Source organism: Thalassophryne amazonica, chromosome 21 (genome assembly GCF_902500255.1).
Source record: "Thalassophryne amazonica chromosome 21, fThaAma1.1, whole genome shotgun sequence".
NCBI classification, from domain to species: domain Eukaryota; kingdom Metazoa; phylum Chordata; class Actinopteri; order Batrachoidiformes; family Batrachoididae; genus Thalassophryne; species Thalassophryne amazonica.
Genome location: NC_047123.1, coordinates 39,886,125 through 39,904,297, shown reverse-complemented (window position 1 = coordinate 39,904,297; position 18,173 = coordinate 39,886,125). Strand labels below are relative to the sequence as shown.

Genomic DNA, 18,173 nt, shown 5'->3' with positions numbered 1-18,173 from the left:
AATTTTTTCAGATTTGCACCTGGTGACCCGGTCGATGGGAAGTTACAGCTATGACAATTCTGAATCAGAGTTCACCCACAGCTCCAGGACAAGGAGGCTGCTGCCCCAGGTGCCCCCTGAAAAGATGGACAGCAGCACCCCCAACATTCTAATTCGCCAGGAGACTTACCAAAGCCAGAAACCTCAGAAGATAACATCCGGTTCTCTTTGCCCACTGGACTCTACCCAGTGCCTGTCTGTTCAGGATGATGTGGACCCAGATAGCTTAAGTGACGCCAGCCGTTCAGATGATGGAACTCTTTTGGACAGGACAAGGAAGAGCCAGGGGAAGACTGGAGTCATGGCTTCAGTCATCGCTGTTTCTCAGTTTAAAGGTCAGGACAATGATTCTCCCACCATCAATTCCACTTCCTTTTATATTGGTTCTGAAGACCTCTCAAGCAAAGCTGAAGAGGGTAAGAGCATGATGCAGTCTGAGATGACCTACACCCCACCACCAAAAATTCACCCCACCAATGTATTGATCCAACACTTGACTGGCCATGAACCCCGGAGGACGGGTGTCAAACCCAACAGTTCTGCTCCAAACTTACAAACACAGGTCAAGGATTTTGTCTCAGCTAAAGACAGCAGCATGACATCGTTTGTACGACAGGAAAGTTTTACCAAAGATCAACCCGATGACACTGTCCAGAGGAAGAAGCTTCCCCACATCTCCAGTCACCCATTGATCAGTGACCTGGACAAGAGAAGAGAGAATATCGAGGACACACAGTCCTACCTTCAGGAAGTGGAGGGACCACTGTGTTCTCTCGACACCACTCTCCCTTCAGTTAGTCGCAGCTCAAAAAAAGGAGGCCCTCCAAGCCAAAACAATGACTCTCTTTCTGGAGATTCAGATGTCGACACGGCGAGCACGGTGAGTCAGGTGAGCAGTAAAAATGCTGCTGTCAGTGCCTCTTCAAAAAAGCATCCCACAGTCAGCAGTCTGCAGAAGGAGAAGTCCTCCTCCAGCACGTCCATCAAAGAAAAAGGACGGCAACTCACTGCCCGTGAGCGGCTTTCTGAGAAACGCAGAAACCACGTGGTTGCAGATGTGTCAGGCAAAGTAGACGCAACAAGGCATTTTCAGATGCGCCGCAGTTCTGGCAACCGGGGATCTCTGGATCTGTCAGAGGGTCAGCAGGGCTCCAGGCCACACTGGACTGAAGCTACATCATCTGACCACGAGACCTTTCGACCGTCGAGCCGCACAAAGAAGCTCACTGCTCCTCTTCAGAAGGACGATGAGGGAAAGAAGACAAAAACAGCAGCTCTCCAAGTTCTGACTCGATCCAACAGCCTATCTGCACCACGTCCAACCCGTGCATCCATGCTTCGTCGCGCGCGAGCCTGGGAGAGGCCTCAGATAATGAAGGTGCTGAGACTGACAAAGGCTCCCAGAATTCAGAGCATGCCACTGTGCTGCCCAAAGTGTCCACTGAGGGCAAAAAGCTGTCTAGGTTGGACATCCTGGCCATGCCCAGAAAGAGGACTGGATCCTTCACAGCCCCCAGTGATGCAGAGACTTCCTCCATGGGACGTTCAAGTGTCTCCAATTGCACCTCTGAATCTGTCTCTACTACAAGGAAGACATCTGTCGGTGACACGTGGCAAACATCAAACAAAGGGGGCAGGGCTTCAGGAAAGCAAACGCTGAGCCGCACCCGTTCAATTGGTGCCAAGTACCGAGGCTCAGGTGAGTTCTGGCTAAATGTATTTCTTTTAAGGTTTATTTATTTCTGTGATCACCATCAGAGTGAAGCTGAAGTAAAACCCTCCAGATGATTTTGTGTCACTTCTTCACTTTTGCACGATTCTCCAGAGTTTCCTCACAAGGAGTCTGAGAAACTGTTCGATATGAAGAATGATTAGCATTCACGCTTACTCGCCACGTGCTAACTTGGCTGTTGTTTTGTGACGTCACACATATTCAAACGCTCATGTTAGCTGATAAATTTAAGCATCTTTGAGTGGCTGAAATTAGCTCCTGGTCTTTCCGTGTAAACATTAGCAGGGCGTCATTGCACAATTTTTAGAGTGACCAAAACATTCGCCAAAGACATTAGCTTTTTTTTTTAATTCATTGCTTAGTCACTGCGGCTTTAGTTTGATTGAAACAACTCAAAGATGTTAAACCCGTGTATGTCAAATGGATGTTCTTTTAAACTAGTGTGTTGGTTAAAAGCTCTTTGAAATAATCCAAAGTAAGACCATATTAATTTAAAACCAGTCTTGAATCCCCCAGAACCATCTGAAAACTGCTTATCGTTTAATCATATTAAAGCTACTTCATCTTTTTTAAACCTTTATATAAAAGGCTCTTAAAACCATGTCGACTTTGTCACTGTATAGTGGGGCAAAAAAGTATTTAGTCAGTCCCTGAATGTGCAAGTTCTCCAACTTAGAAAGATGAGAGAGGTCTGTAATTTTCAACATAGGTACACTTCAACTATGAGAGACAAAATGAGAAAAAAAAAATCCAGAAAATCACATTGTAGGATTTTTAAAGTATTTATTTGTAAATTATGGTGGAAAATAAGTATTTGGTCAATAACAAAAATTCATCTCAGTACTTTGTAACATAATCTTTGTTGGTAATGACAGAGGTCAAACATTTCCTGTAAGTCTTCATCAGGTTTGCACACACTGTAGCTGGTATTTTGGCCCATTCCTCCATGCAGATCTCCTCTAGAGCAGTGATGTTTTGGGGCTGTCGCTGGCAACATGGACTTTCAACCTCCTCAACAAACTTTCTATGGGGTTGAGGTCTGGAGACTGGCTCGGCCACTCCAGGACCTTGAAATGCTTTTTACAGGGTCACTCTTTCGTTGCCTGAGCGGTGTGTTTGGGATCATTGTCATGCTGGAAGACCCAGCCACGTTGCATCTTCAATGCTCTCACTGATGGAAGGAGGTTTTGGCTTAAAATCTCACGATACATGGCCACGTTTATTCCTCCCTTAACACAGATCAGTCGTCCTGTCTCCTTTGCAGAAAAACAGCCTCAAAGCCTGATGTTTCCACCCCCATTCTTCACAGTAGATATGGTGTTCTTGGAATGCAACTCAGCATTCGTCTTCCTCCAAACATGACGAGTTGAGTTTTTACCAAAAACGTCTATTTTGGTTTCGTCTGACCACATGATATTCTCCCAGTCCTCTTCTGGATCATCCATATCAATCAATCAATCAATCAGTCAAATTTTATTTGTTAAGCGCTTTACAACAACCTAAGTTGACCAAAGCGCTGTACATATAAAAATCGTATTTAAAATATAGTTAAAAAGAAGAACACAGATACATTTTATTCCCAAGTCTAAACAAGACTAAGTATCAAAAGCACATCTAAACAAATACGTTTTGAGTTTTGTTTTAAAAAGGGGCAGATCCGAGATGGCACGCAAGTCGAGGGGCAGCGAGTTCCAAAGTTTAGGACCTACTACTGCGAAAGCACGATCACCCCATTGTTTGCTTTGAGACCTGGGCTGCTCCAACAAGTAGAGCTGTGCAGATCATAGAAATCTGCTGGGCTGGTGAAGAGTCAGAATCTCACATAGATATGCAGGTGCGAGGCTGTGGATGGAGCAGAAAACGAACAGGAGAAGTTTGTATTGGATCCTGTATTGCACTGGCAACCAGTGGAGAGAGCGCAGAACAGGTGTGATATGGTGATGTTTACGAGAATTTGTGAGGAGCCGGGCAGCAGCATTCTGCACCAGCTGTAATCTGTGTAAGGATGTTTGACTGAGTCCAATGTACAGAGCATTGCAGTAGTCCAAGCGTGAGCTGATGAATGCGTGGATTGCTTTCTCCAGGTCACAACAACTGAGGAAGGGTTTCACTTTTGTGAGAATGCGGAGCTGAAAGAAGCTTGTCTTAACAACAGAGTCAATTTATTTATGGAGATTTAGGTCAGTGTCCAATGAACTCCCAAGTTTCTGATTACGGTGTTATGGTGAGAAAGTGAGTGACCGTTTGAGACAACGGCAAGTGGGCTTGTGGTGCCAAAAAGACAGAATTCCGTTTTGGATTCATTTAGACTCAGGAAATTCTGTGTGAGCCAGTGCTTGATGTCATCCATACAGGTGTTGATGGTCTGAGATGCATCTGGAGAATCTGGTGAGACTGGTAGATAGATTTGAAGATCATCGGCATACATATGAAAAGACACATTATGGCTAGAGATGATTGAACCCAGAGGCAGCATGTAAAGAGAGAACAGAACTGGGCCCAAAATGGAGCCTTGCGGGACACCAGAAGACAGTTGGGCTGTAGAAGAGGAGTGGCCATTGATGGAAACAGAGAAGTACCTGTCTGTTAAATAGGACCTGAACCACTGCAGCGCGGGTCCCTGAAAGCCCACCTGGTGGGCTAGACGGTTCAGGAGGATGGAGTGGTCCACTGTATCGAATGCTGCAGTGAGATCAAGCATTACCAACAGTACAGGTCTCTGAGTCCAGGGACAACAGGATGTCATTTTCGACTCTCAACAGTGCAGACTCAGTACTGTGGCGTGTATGAAAACCTGACTGAAATTTATCAAAAATCTGATTCTGGTCCAGAAAAGACAGCAATTGATTAAAAACAAGCTTCTCTAGAATTTTGGAGAGAAAAGCCAAGTGGGACACTGGTCTGAAGTTTGACAGTACTACTGGATCAAGGTTTGGTTTTTTAAGCAGCGGTCTGACCACAGCCTGTTTGAAAACAGCCGGAACAGTCCCGGATCTTAAACAGTTGTTGAAAAATAAAAGAAGCCTTGGTCCTACTGTGTCAAAAATTTGTTTCAGCATCTTTGGTGGAATTATGTCCAGGGGACAGGTGGTAGGTCTCAACTTCTGCACAACCTCAGAAAGCTGAGAGAGCGACACTGGCACAAACTCTTTGAGAACACTGGAACTGGAGACAACAGAGGGAGGTGAGCTTGGCAAAGTATGAGATATGGTGGTTTGGTTTTATACTTTGTCTGACAGATGCCACTTTGTCAACGAAAAATTGAAGAAAGTCTTCACAAGTTGATGTGGTTGCATTATTGAAATTTTTATCTGTAGGATTTACGACTGATTGAATTGTATTGAATAATGCACGGGGACGGTTGCAGCTGGTAGAAATTATGTTGGAAAGATATTTCCACTTTACTTTACTGCATGTTGGTAATCAGAGAAGGAGTCCCTAAGCATCTCCAGTGATACATGCAGTCTGTCATCCATATGATCTCTGGCAAACTTCAGACGGGCCTGGACATGTACTGGCTTAAGCAGGGGGACACGCCTGGCACTGCAGGATTTGAGTCCCTCTCTACGTAGTGTGCAGCCTTTTGTTACTTTGGTCCCAGCTGTCTGCAGGTCATTCATCAGGTCCCTCCGTGTAGTTCTGGGATTTTTGTTCACTGTTCTCATGATCATTTTTATCCCATGGGATGGCATGTTGCATGGAGCCCCAGATTGAGGGAGATTATCAATGGTCTTGTATGTCTTCCATTTTCTTACAGTTGCTCCCACAGATGATTTATTCAAACAAACCTGCTTGACTATTGTAGATTCACTCTTCCCAGCCTGGTGCACATCTGCAATGTTCTTCCTGGTGTCCTTCGACAGCTCTTTAGTCTTGGCCGTGGTTGAGTTTGGAGTCTGACTGTTTGAGGCTGTGGACAGGTGTCTTTAATACAGATAACGAGTTCCAACAGGTGCCATTAATACAGGTAACAGGTGGAGGACAGAAGAGCTTCTTAAAGAAGTTACAGGTCTGTGAGAGCCAGAAATCTTGCTTGTTTGTTATTGACCAAATACTTATTTTCCACCATAATTTACAAATAAATTCTTTAAAAATCCTACAATGTGATTTCCTGGATTTTTTTTCTCATTTTATCTCTGAGTTGAAGTGTACCTATGATGAAAATTACAGACCTCTCTCATCTTTCTAAGTTGGAGAACTTGCACAATCAGGGACTGACTAAATACTTTTTGGCCCCACTGTAAGTTAAACAGTTTTTAACCAGTTTAAGATGTTTTTGTTGTTGGTTTCCAAAGATTTGAAACCAGTGAAAAATAAAATATCTGGTTTAAACCAGTTTTAACCAGATTATCTTCAGTGCAACAGAAAATTAGCAAATGGTCACGTTTCTAGTTGTCGTTCTGTTGCTTGTTGATCCGGCCACTGCGTTCTGATCTCTTCATTCATTTTATTAAAGATAATCTTCGTCCTCTCAGGTTCCCATTGCCGGCAGAAAGACTCGGATCTCTCCTCGTCCTCGGAGGAAGAATACCAGACCACCAAATGCCCCACCCACCCTTCTGACTCTGCCCACATACCTCACGGCCCCAAAGGGACAGTCACTCGCTCAAAGTCAGTATCCCTGGAAGCCGAGGAGGATGAGGACCAGAACGAGGCGGATCCGTACCAGAACTGGTCCACGCATAGCGCAGAGATTGCAAAGTAACTAACCTCAAATCACTGAAATAATCACATGGTGCTTAAAGGTCACTTGACTCCAAATACAGACCTGACACACATCAAGTTTCTGATGCTTGGTAACGTGTTCCATTGGACTTGACTTGGTATTTGCTGGTGTTGATGTGGGACTTCAGTGACTTTGATCCACCTCAGAACGGTGGATCGTTTTGACTTTGAGTAAAACCTGAACCACCGTCTTCTTTGTGTTTCTCCTGCAGGCTCAGTCATGACTTGGCCAAAGATTTAGCCATCCTGGCCAAGGAGATCCATGATGTGGCCGGCGATGCGGAATCGCCCAACTCTGGCATGTGTGCCACGACCGTGCACAGCTCACTGGCCAACACGCCGGCCTCCACCGTCAGGGAGGAGGTGGGTGAATGTGTGAAGGGCTCCTTCCGTGTCACTGCCATCATGACACATCTCAGAGTTGAACCTGGGCTTCATGGCAGCCGGTCCGCCCTCTTACCTCATTCTGGGTTAATATGTTTTTCTGAGCCGAGCTGAAAAAAGCAGCTGCTACTTTAATTTTGTCTTGGATTGGAGCATTTGTTTGCTGGGGCTTTGAGAAAAGATGGAAAATGTGACATTTTGACTGAACTACATATCCCATGAGTCTTGGAGTGTGGCATGCTGTCAGAGCCCAATGGGAGCTCATTCATGACTGACATTTCTCTCCTCTATACACACACACACACACACCATTACACATCTCCGGTGTCTGAGTCTGACTCCTCCCCCATAACCTTTCATCTCACTCTGACACATCCTGCCCCTCCCATCACTGACCTCCCCATCATTTGAAAAAGTTAGTGGAAGATTATTAACCACACAAAATCCAAACGGGTCAGCAAGGTGGGTTTGGAGGACCGTATGGGTCCTCAGGGGCCCCATCAGTGCTCCTTTAACGTGGTAAAATGTTGGTCAGACTGGAGACATGTACTGTCAGGGCGGGGCCGCAAAAAATCACACATGATGTTGCCACCACTTCAGTTACTCCCCTCCGGCAGAAACTCAATTCAGAGATTGAGAAACACCTTTACACCCTCCCACTACTCACTCACACATGCATTCTAAAATATTTCATACATTTATCACGTGTTATTTCTTGTCTACTGCTGTTGCATCTGCAGTGACTAGTGTCTCACCAGTGATTATTTATTCAATCAATCAGTCGATCAGCTTTTATTTGTCTGGCTCTATACGCAGCCCAGAAGGTGACCAAAGTGCTTCCAGTAAAACTGAAAACAGACAACCCAAGAACAATATATAATGACAAAATAAAATCAAGGATAATAAATAAATGTGTCCACAAAACCAGATTAAAATGTCACAGCATGACTGTGTTAAATGACATTTTAAAAAGAAATGTCTTTAGTTTTAAAAACACCCAGATCAGTGATGATGCGTAAATCAGGGTGGAGCTTGTTCCTGGGAAAGACCAATTAGCCCAGTGTTTCAGGTTTGATCTGGGGACCTCCAACAGACGGAGCCTGGATGACGTCAGAACGCTGCTTTGGTCACGTAGCACCAACAACTCCCTCACAGGACGGTGCAGAGCTTTAAAAATAAATATTAAGATTTTAAACTCAGTTTGGCAGCAGATGGGAAGCCAGCGCAGAGAGTGGAGGATGGGGGTGATGTGCTCACGTCTGGGGGTGTTAGTTAAAAGACAGGCTGCAGGCCATTAACCGCAGACTGAGAAACACCAGTATGAAGTGGATTACAGGGTCCCACTGGAATGACTTTGTGTCAAATGAACAGTTCATCAGGAAGGTGATGGTCTCATGGTTAAGGTGTGGGGCTTGAGACCAGAGGATCCTCAGTTCAAATCCCACCCTGATCGGAAAATCAGTAGGGCCCTTGGCCAAGGTCCTTAATCCCCTAGTTGCTCCCGGTGTGTAAAGAGTGCCTTGTATGGCAGCAGCCTGACATCAGGGTGAATGTGAGGCATTACTGTAAAGCGCTTTGATCGTCTGATGCAGATGAAAAAGCGCAATATAAATGCAGTCCATTTACCAGGGAGACTGGGATACTGGGCAGTTCTTTGAGTGTGAGGGAGCGGGTCGGCACCGTGTTCAATTTGGGGTGTTTTGGTGAACATGATCCAACATGCAGGTGTGTCACTGCTGAGGACCCAAGTGACTGCTTGAGGTCAAGGACATGCAGAAACCTGATGTCTTTTCTGAGGTGGATGCAGTAACATGCAGCACCAGAACATGCTCCAAGACCCGATCCAACTGATTTCAGTCTTACCTTAAATGAATCTTTAAATGAATCTTTGGATATCGGATGTTTCTCACATCTTCTGCATTAATAATCTTCCACTTTTCTGCACCATTAACAAACTGCTTTTACTGGTTTATAGACAGTTCATGGAGATGCTGCATGCACCTCCTCACACAGGATCCAACAGCACTAGAATTCACTGCTCATGCTGCACCTTGTCAGGCCCGTCTGGCGAGCGGCCCGTCTGGCGAGCGGCCCGTCGGGCGAGCGGCCCGTTGGTGTGGCGTGAGGCTCTTCGGGTGCGGGCTCCTCGGGCCCGGCGGGGCTGCAGCTGCATGCTGATTTGGTGCATGAGTTCATGGCACACTGGTTTCACTCGTTTGATGACCCTTATTGTGTTGTTGGAGCAACAGAACCAGACTTCCTTTATTCTCTTTCCAGCTGGTCCAGCGTATCCCCGAGGCCAGTTTAAACTACCAGAAGGTTCCACCAGGTTCTGCTGTTGTCTGGGATTTGGATGCAAACATGAACGAGCCAGAAGCCGGTTCTAAGCTCCATCGGCCATGGAACCGTGAAGAGGTCACTGCCCGATAACACTGAGGCCACATTTACACTGCAGCTGTTTGAGTTAAAATCAAAGAATCCAGAACTCAGCTTTAATTCAGAACCATCACATGAACCATTTAGGAACTCCAGACATTTTTACACACCGTCCTTCCACTCTCCACTAAGTAACTAGACAAAATAATTATAAGGGTTATTTTTACTTTTCCGGCCAGTTTACTTTAGACCAGTAGTAGGATGAAAACATTTCAGTCAGTCATTCAGGAGCACAAACAGTGAGGGAAGCCACCACGAACCCGGGCCTGTGACTGGAGAAACTCCTCACAGTCCAACTTTTGTCTGTTGCATCTGCAGTTCTACAGCTTCATGATGGAACCAAAGAAGATGTGACTATCAGCTGCTTTTTGCCAGAAGTGGGACTCGAACTCAGATTGGAACTTTGATGGAAATCCTTCTTGGATGACCGCAGCCTCTGAATTTTGACAATTTGATATGTTTCAGTTTAATTTTATTTGGTCACTTCAAATTATCCCAAAAATGTCTAGATTCCCCAAAATGTGTGAAATGATCTGTCTCTGATACGGCCCCATGAACAAACAAAGAAAAAGATTAAAAGAAAATGATTCCAAAAATATTATATTAAATATAACATAAAAGAGAAAAGAAACTTGATGTGAATCCACTTTGAAATGGTTTAAAGCTGTTTTTTGAACCAGTTTAGTTGAACCGGGTTTTAAACAGACTGGTTGTTTGGGTCGAGAGGGGAAATGATGGCCTTGTTCGGAGTGGACATGAGTGTGACGTGCAGTGTGAAAGGAATCTGGATCAGAACCAATTGCTGCACTTGGACTTTGTGTTTAGCATGTTGGCTTTTGTCTTTCAGGTGATTCTGGACAACCTGATGTTGAATCCGGTGTCACAGCTGTCACAGGCCATCCGAGAAAACACCGAGCAGCTCGCCGGCAAAATGAAGTAATGACGCTCGTGAAGCAAATCAAACCCGTCAGAGTCACTGCTCCACGTTAGGTTTTAATGGGTTTTCTTTTTGTATTCAGACACACAGTCACAAAGTGGATTCTGACTTTTGTCAAACGTCGACTTCAGTTTGAATAAATCTGCTCCAAAGTTAGCACAGATACCAACAGTGTGCAACGCTGCCATCTGCTGGACTGATGGAGTATCATTAATTTTTAATGCAAACATTAAACAACCAAAAAAAAAGACCAGATTTTCATCTACTCGCCTGTTTGTGCTTCATGCTCCACATAACATCCAGAGATCTCTGGGTCCTGCTGGAATGACTTGATGGTTATTTAAGCCCCTTTCCCACTGGGCCTGCGTAGCGTTGCATTGTGCTGCCGTATCTACGCAGGAATGGCTGCGTATGTTGCGCCCAGAGGGAAGCTTGGCCCCACATCTTCTGTGGTTTTGAAGCTTCCCTGCCAGCAAAGTTCAGCGGGATGAATAAATTCTAGCAGTGCAGGTATGTACTGATTAAAAAATCTGAAAGGATTTTTCACCGGACTGGCGTAGGGTAGTGTACATTTGCGGAAGCTTGATGTGCAGTAGTGCAGTGTTGCGTAGACTTGTATAGAGCGCTGCGTCCAGTGCCGAATGTCTGCAAAAAAAATTAAACAGGTTTCATTTTTGCGTCCATTTTGCAGACCCCTAAGCTCAGCATAGTCAGTACGCCACATTACGAAACTCTACGTTGGCCCGTTGTGAAAGGGGCTTTAGTGAGACTCAGATGAGGAGGATGATAAGACACCACATTTACTCCATGTGGTGGGTTTCTCTGAACATCATCAAGTTCCCCTGCTTGAGGACACACCCATATTTTACCTGACTGCAGCAGATGGTTACTTCGGAGAAGTGTGTACAAACCTGTTGTCTGCCTGGGTGGTTGCCATCCAGGACCCAAAATGTTTTTGTAGTATGGTAGATGTGGCAACAGCGTGTACTGCCTGACGTCACCTGACCTGACAGAATGTCAGTAGAAGCCCATCTGGGCAGGAACCCAACAGTTCTGGCAGCATTAGCTGCAGAAACGCCACAAGTCACGATGTTACTGGCTTTAAAACCCGCCTGCGTCATGAGACAGAGGTTCAGTGTCCTTTCTGTGACTGATGTTAGAATTCAGCTCACGTTATGATCAAATGTTCTGGCTCCACCCCTTTGTAGTCCATGTAGTGCAGCCCATCGAGTACTAACAGACACCTGACTGAGCTGTCTGCTGGTCCTTGAGGACCAGTTTGAGAAGCACTGATTTCAGGGCTGAAGGTGAAAATGGAGCTTTCTCGATGGAGGTCTAATAATGTTTGGGTTCATGTTGACATCTCTGGCAGGTTCTGGTCCACATGATTCCTGCTTGGCATCAGTGAGTAAATGTGGTCTGCTTTCATGGTACTTAGTTCTTCCTGTTGACAGGGTTCTGTTCCACAACAAGGCTGAAGTGTGGGAGGAAATCGAGGCAAAGATCAACGCTGAAAATGAAGTTCCCATACTGAAAACCTCGAACAAGGTTTGTGTGCGCCATTATTGATGATTCTGAGTGACTCTGAGGATGTGAACACTCACAGCTCCTGTCTTCATCTCACAGGAAATTTCCTCCATCTTGAAGGAACTAAGGAGAGTCCAGAAACAGCTGGAAGGTAAAGACACTTTTCAGCCTTTAGCAGTTAAATCCTTCCGCCAGCAGTGTCAGGGCTTTAGCATGTTTTCATTTTTCATCACTTCACAAAAAAACATCAGGCTTCTTCCACAAAAATAAAAAAAATGAATCTCTGCAATGTGATCTCAGTTATGTGTCTCTAACACTCTTTACACTTCCGAACAACTAGTTGAACTTGAACAACTAGTTGGTCTGTTGGCCAACGTTTGTCTGCTCACGGGTGCTAGATCGCTGTGTGGTTGTTGTTGAATTGTTGTGTGGTTGTTGCTGGACCACTGTGTAATTGTTGCCGGATTGTTGTGTGGTTGTTGTTGGATTGTTGTGTGGTTGTTGGATCCCTGTGTGGTTATTGTCGGATTGTTGTGTGGTTGTTGGTGGATTACTGTGTGGTTGTTGCCGGATTGTTGTGTGGTTGTTGCCGGATTGTTGTGTGGTTGTTGGTGGATCGTTGTGTGGTTGTTGGATTGTTGTGTGGTGGTTGTTGGATTGTTGTGTGGTGGTTGTTGGATTGTTGTGTGGTTTTTGTCAGATCGCTGTGTGGTTTTTGTTGCCGGATCGCTGTGTGGTTATTGTTGCCAGATCGTTGTGTGGTTATTGTTGCCGGATCGTTGTGTGGTTATTGTTGCCGGATCGTTGTGTGGTTATTGTTGCCGGATCGTTGTGTGGTTGTTGTTGCCGGATCGCTGTGTGGTTGTTGTCGGATTGCTGTGTGGTTGTTGTCAGATCGCTGTGTAATTGTTGCAGGATTGTTGTGTGGTTATTGTTGGATTGTTGGTGGATCCCTGTGTGGTTGTTGTCGGATCGTTGTGTGGTTGTTGTTGCCGGATTGCTGTGTGGTTGTTGTTGCTGGATCGTTGTGTGCTGGTTGTTGGGTCGTTGTGAGGTGGTTGTTGTTGTCGGATCGTTGTGTGGTTGTTGTTGCTGGATCATTGTGTTCTTGTTGCTGCAGTTATCAACACAATTGTGGAACCCGGCGGAGGTCTTCAGGCTGCAGCATCCAGCTCGTTACCTCTCAGCCAAACTCTGGTGTCAACACGGGAGAGGAAAGCCACAGTCAAATCACACAGCCCCACCTCAACATGCAACGCCAACGAAAGCAGCAAGCGATCATCGCGTGGCGCCAATGGGGCCCATTCCACGGCCTGAACAAGCCCTCATAGCGTTGGACGGCTCCTGTGCATCCACATTGCCTACAGCACGTCTTTGCAGAGGAACCACTTAAAACTGCCGTCTGCCCATCATCAGGTCCCTATCTGGATCATTGTCTGCTTTTCCAGTATCTTATGAGTTTGTTCTGATCAAAACATTCAGTGGATCAATAACAGACACGGTCTGTTGAGTCATAACAGCTTCCAAATGTCTTCCTTTGATGTTTTTTTAAATTGTTAAAATAAATCAGGACAACTTCTAAACCAACCAAGCACTGAGTTCTCTGTCAGTCATGTAACCTTTTGACCTCTGTCTGTTTTGTAATTGAACACATTGAAAAGCTTTCCTTTGCCAACAATTTTATTTTCAGCTGTTAGCATCCCATCATGCATTGCGTGTATTCATTCCTCCTTCTCTGAGGCAGTGTAGCGTCTCATTCTGCAGCTGACGGTGTTTTAGTGCTTAACGTAGTATGGTAACAGTTAGCTCTGCTAACAGCAGTGTGGATGCACAGAAACCGGCGGCTAGCCGTGGAAACGCTAACTCTCCGGCTGTGGTTTTCTCTTTAATCTTTGCCGTTTGTATGTAACCATCATATAAAGTTGTCGGTCAGATATTTACATGTTGAATGTGATTGTGCGACAGCTGTGAGAATGCTAACTGAATGTGTGTGAAAACGGCTGATTGCTAAACGTGCCACAGAACATGTGACGACCAAATCTGACGTCACTCTGATCGTTCTCGTGTGGGTTTCCTCCAGGAAGTGAAGGTTGTCTGCACAACTGCTTAACATCAAGAGCCCACTGACCTTTGAACCTGCTGGATTGAAACTGTAGCTCGGGCGTAGCTGTGCCGCATCAGTTGATCCAGTTCTGCCCGACTCCAGTACAAAGGCTTCAAAAACAGGTCAGCACAGTTTGGAGCAGCCGTGTTCACTGGCTTCCGCGCCTAGCTCACTTACTACAACAAATCTGTGACAGCACAAACAGCATCACAGAGCTTTTCCTGTTAACGTACGTGATCATATCTTAGTGCAGGTCAGTCTGTGTTCGCGTATGTTAGCACAAGTCAGTCTGTTATTACAGGTCAGTCTGTGTTAGCATATGTTAGCACAGGTCTGCCTGTGTTAGCATATGTTAGCACAGGTCTGCCTGTGTTAGCATATATTAGCACAGGTCTGCTTGTGTTAGCATATATTAGCACAGGTCTGCTTGTGTTAGCATATATTAGCACAGGTCTGCCTGTGTTAGCATATATTAGCACAGGTCTGCTTGTGTTAGCATATATTAGCACAGTTTTGCCTGTGTTAGCATATGTTAGCACAGGTCTGCCTGTGTTAACATATATTAGCACAGGTCTGCTTGTGTTAGCATATATTAGCACAGGTCTGCCTGTGTTAGCATATATTAGCACAGGTCTGCCTGTGTTAGCATATATTAGCACAGGTCTGCTTGTGTTAGCATATATTAGCACAGGTCTGCCTGTGTTAGCATATATTAGCACAGGTCTGCTTGTGTTAGCATATATTAGCACAGTTTTGCCTGTGTTAGCATATGTTAGCACAGGTCTGCCTGTGTTAACATATATTAGCACAGGTCAGCCTCTGTTAGCATATGTTAGCACAGGTCTGCTTGTGTTAGCATATGTTAGCACAGGTCTGCCTGTGTTAGCATATATTAGCACAGGTCTGCCTGTGTTAGCATATATTAGCACAGGTCTGCCTGTGTTAGCATATATTAGCACAGGTCTGCTTGTGTTAGCATATATTAGCACAGGTCTGCCTGTGTTAGCATATGTTAGCACAGGTCTGCCTGTGTTAACATATATTAGCACAGGTCGGCCTCTGTTAGCATATGTTAGCACAGGTCGGCCTCTGTTAGCATATGTTAGCACAGGTCTGCCTGTGTTAGCATATATTAGCACAGGTCTGCCTGTGTTAGCATATATTAGCACAGGTCTGCTTGTGTTAGCATATATTAGCACAGGTCTGCCTGTGTTAGCATCTATTAGCACAGGTCTGCCTGTGTTAGCATATATTAGCACAGGTCTGCTTGTGTTAGCATATATTAGCACAGGTCTGCTTGTGTTAGCATATATTAGCACAGGTCTGCTTGTGTTAGCATATATTAGCACAGTTTTGCCTGTGTTAGCATATGTTAGCACAGGTCTGCCTGTGTTAACATATATTAGCACAGGTCGGCCTCTGTTAGCATATGTTAGCACAGGTCGGCCTCTGTTAGCATATGTTAGCACAGGTCTGCTTGTGTTAGCATATATTACCACAGGTCGGCCTCTGTTAGCATATGTTAGCACAGGTCTGCTTGTGTTAGCATATATTACCACGTGTCGGCCTGTGTTAGCATAGGTTAAGGTGGGGGTCGTGGCCAAGCAGTTAGTGTGCTTGGTTTCTGTGTGAAAGGTTCCAGGTTCAAACCCTGGCCATTTCTCTCTATAATGTGGAGTTGCATCAGGAAGGACATCCAGTGTAAAACTTGAGCCAAATCAACACGTTTGGATCTGGTGTGACGACCCCAAAAACAAGGGAGCAGGTGAAGGGACTTCCTATTAGCATATGTCTCCCTTGTTAGCTGTGTTGTTCTATGTTGTCCCACTGAGTTGCTGAAAGCAGAACCACTCTGGGCCTTTGAGTTCTGTGTAAACACACCAGTGAAGGGTCAAAACATGAGACTGGATCAGACGATATGATGATGAATGTCGTTTCGAGCAGAAGAAATAGATCTGGATCTGAAATACCCAAATTCTAATTGCCCTGAAAATGCCTCGAGTTTTCTTAAGATGATCAAGGCCGAGAAAAAAAAGGTCCTGAAGGTCCAACAACACAGGAGCCCACGTGTTCTGATCCGCGTTCATCTGAAATAAGTGCGATTGTGTTGCTAATGATTGTGCTGAAGTTGAAGTTGCTGTACAGGCGTCAGGTTTTTGTTTGTTTGTTTGTTTGTCTGACTGACTCATGGTCAGTTGAGAAGATGGATTTCAGTTTGATGTTTTGTCCGGCACAAATCCAGAGGGCAGGAGATCCATCCACAGATGAGTATTAATGAGCTGAAACTGAAATGTGGTTATGCATTTGTTTATTTATTTATTTAATTTAATTTAATTTATTATTTATCAATCAAACGCTTACAGTCTTGTTGTCTGTGCTGTATTCTGCTTCTTACTGGACTCGGATGTGGATCGCTCTGGTTCTGTAATGACCTTCATGTCCGACAAGATTCAGTTTGTACTTTTTTTCTTCTTCTTCATGTCGATGCTGCACTTCCACCCTGGACCTGTCGGTGGTGCTGTGGAGCAAAACCAGTTTACAAACCACCCACAAATGAAAGAAGGAATTTCCTCATCAATGTGTTGTCATTTTTCATCAAATTCCCTGTTAAACTCGGAAAGCGCTCCTTTTTGACTGTGTGTAATCACTTTCTCTTCTTTGAACCAATCGTGTCTGTGTGTGATCGCGTTGGCTGAACTGTTTACCGGTTATTGTCTCGCTGACATCCCCACATCTGTGACGCACAAACCAGCTCGTAGAATTAATTTGACCAAAATGTTGACAGGAAATGTATCCAGATGCGCCGTCAGCATGTTAGCTCACCACTGCAGTTTGAACTTCACCACTTGGTGGCGCTGCTGTATCTGAGGCCAACCTATTAGCCTCGCATAGCACAAAGACAGGCAGCAGCTGGCGCTGTGGCGGACACTCAGGCAAGCTGAAATCCATTTTGTCATGAAGAAACGCTTTAAAGCTTCAGGCTGATAAACTTGATTTTTAAAGTTTTATTTTGGTAATGTGCATGTTTCCTGTGACATTTAGACACTGGTTCACCAAATGTGCACTTTTTCATTTATACCTGAAAGGGAGGCGGGGCTTCCCAATAGGTGGGTGGAGTTTATTTAACGCTATGATATTTTCATGTAAGAATATATTGATTTTCAGCTTCCCAGTGGCGAGGCCTGATTGGCTGTCGCTGTGATGATGTAACTTGCCACAGCTGATTGGACTGTTTTTGTTTGTTTGTTTTTTACAGTGCATGCAAACTTGTTGTTAATGCAAAGCGACTGCTGGTTTATATGCTCGGTTCAACTCAAAGGCTGCAAAAGTCACATGTTCATCATCAGCAGTTTGTATCATCTTGTCATTTGTAATAAACTGATTTCATCCAATCACACGCTTGTAGCCTCTTGACATCTATTTTAAATTAAAGTGATGACTCAGCAGATTGCCAACAAACTTAATGAAAGCTTCCAGACCGGCCACACCTTTAATAACATCAGAACCTCATGACATCATGAAGAAGCTTTTCTTTTGTGTTCACACAGTTTGTTTCCATGAAACATACATGTGTGGGGAAAACGGGTTCTAACGTCACCGGCTGTTAGGGGCGCCGCCGGCCACGGTGAAGCCATGTGGTCAGCTGAGTAAACCAGGTTAATAAGTTTACTAAATCAAATCATCAAATCAATTTTATTTATATAGCGCCAAATCACAACAAACAGTTGCCCCAAGGCGCTTTATATTGTAAGGCAAGGCCATACAATAATTACAGAAAAACCCCAACGGTCAAAACGACCCCCTGTGAGCAAGCACTTGGCGACAGTGGGAAGGAAAAACTCCCTTTTAACAGGAAGAAACCTCCAGCAGAACCAGGCTCAGGGAGGGGCAGTCTTCTGCTGGGACTGGTTGGGGCTGAGGGAGAGAACCAGGAAAAAGACATGCTGTGGAAGAGAGCAGAGATCAATCACTAATGATTAAATGCAGAGTGGTGCATACAGAGCAAAAACAGAAAGAAACACTCAGTGCATCATGGGAACCCCCCAGCAGTCTAAGTCTATAGCAGCATAACTAAGGGATGGTTCAGGGTCACCTGATCCAGCCCTAACTATAAGCTTTAGCAAAAAGGAAAGTTTTAAGCCTAATCTTAAAAGTAGAGAGGGTGTCTGTCTCCCTGATCTGAATTGGGAGCTGGTTCCACAGGAGAGGAGCCTGAAAGCTGAAGGCTCTGCCTCCCATTCTACTCTTACAAACCCTAGGAACTACAAGTAAGCCTGCAGTCTGAGAGC

General features: G+C 45.0%; 1 protein-coding gene across 1 annotated transcript in view; it reads left to right on the top strand.

The window, feature by feature from the left end:
- LOC117502816 overlaps window positions 1–13,097 on the top strand; it is a 58,516-nt gene extending 45,419 nt beyond the window's left edge. The window contains 9 exon segments of the mRNA XM_034161923.1: window positions 12–1,390; window positions 1,393–1,738; window positions 6,247–6,472; window positions 6,709–6,859; window positions 9,158–9,295; window positions 10,164–10,252; window positions 11,708–11,801; window positions 11,880–11,931; window positions 12,901–13,097. Of these exon segments, the coding sequence (XP_034017814.1) occupies window positions 12–1,390; window positions 1,393–1,738; window positions 6,247–6,472; window positions 6,709–6,859; window positions 9,158–9,295; window positions 10,164–10,252; window positions 11,708–11,801; window positions 11,880–11,931; window positions 12,901–13,097 (2,672 nt within the window).
- Window positions 13,098–18,173: the final 5,076 nt, after the last annotated feature.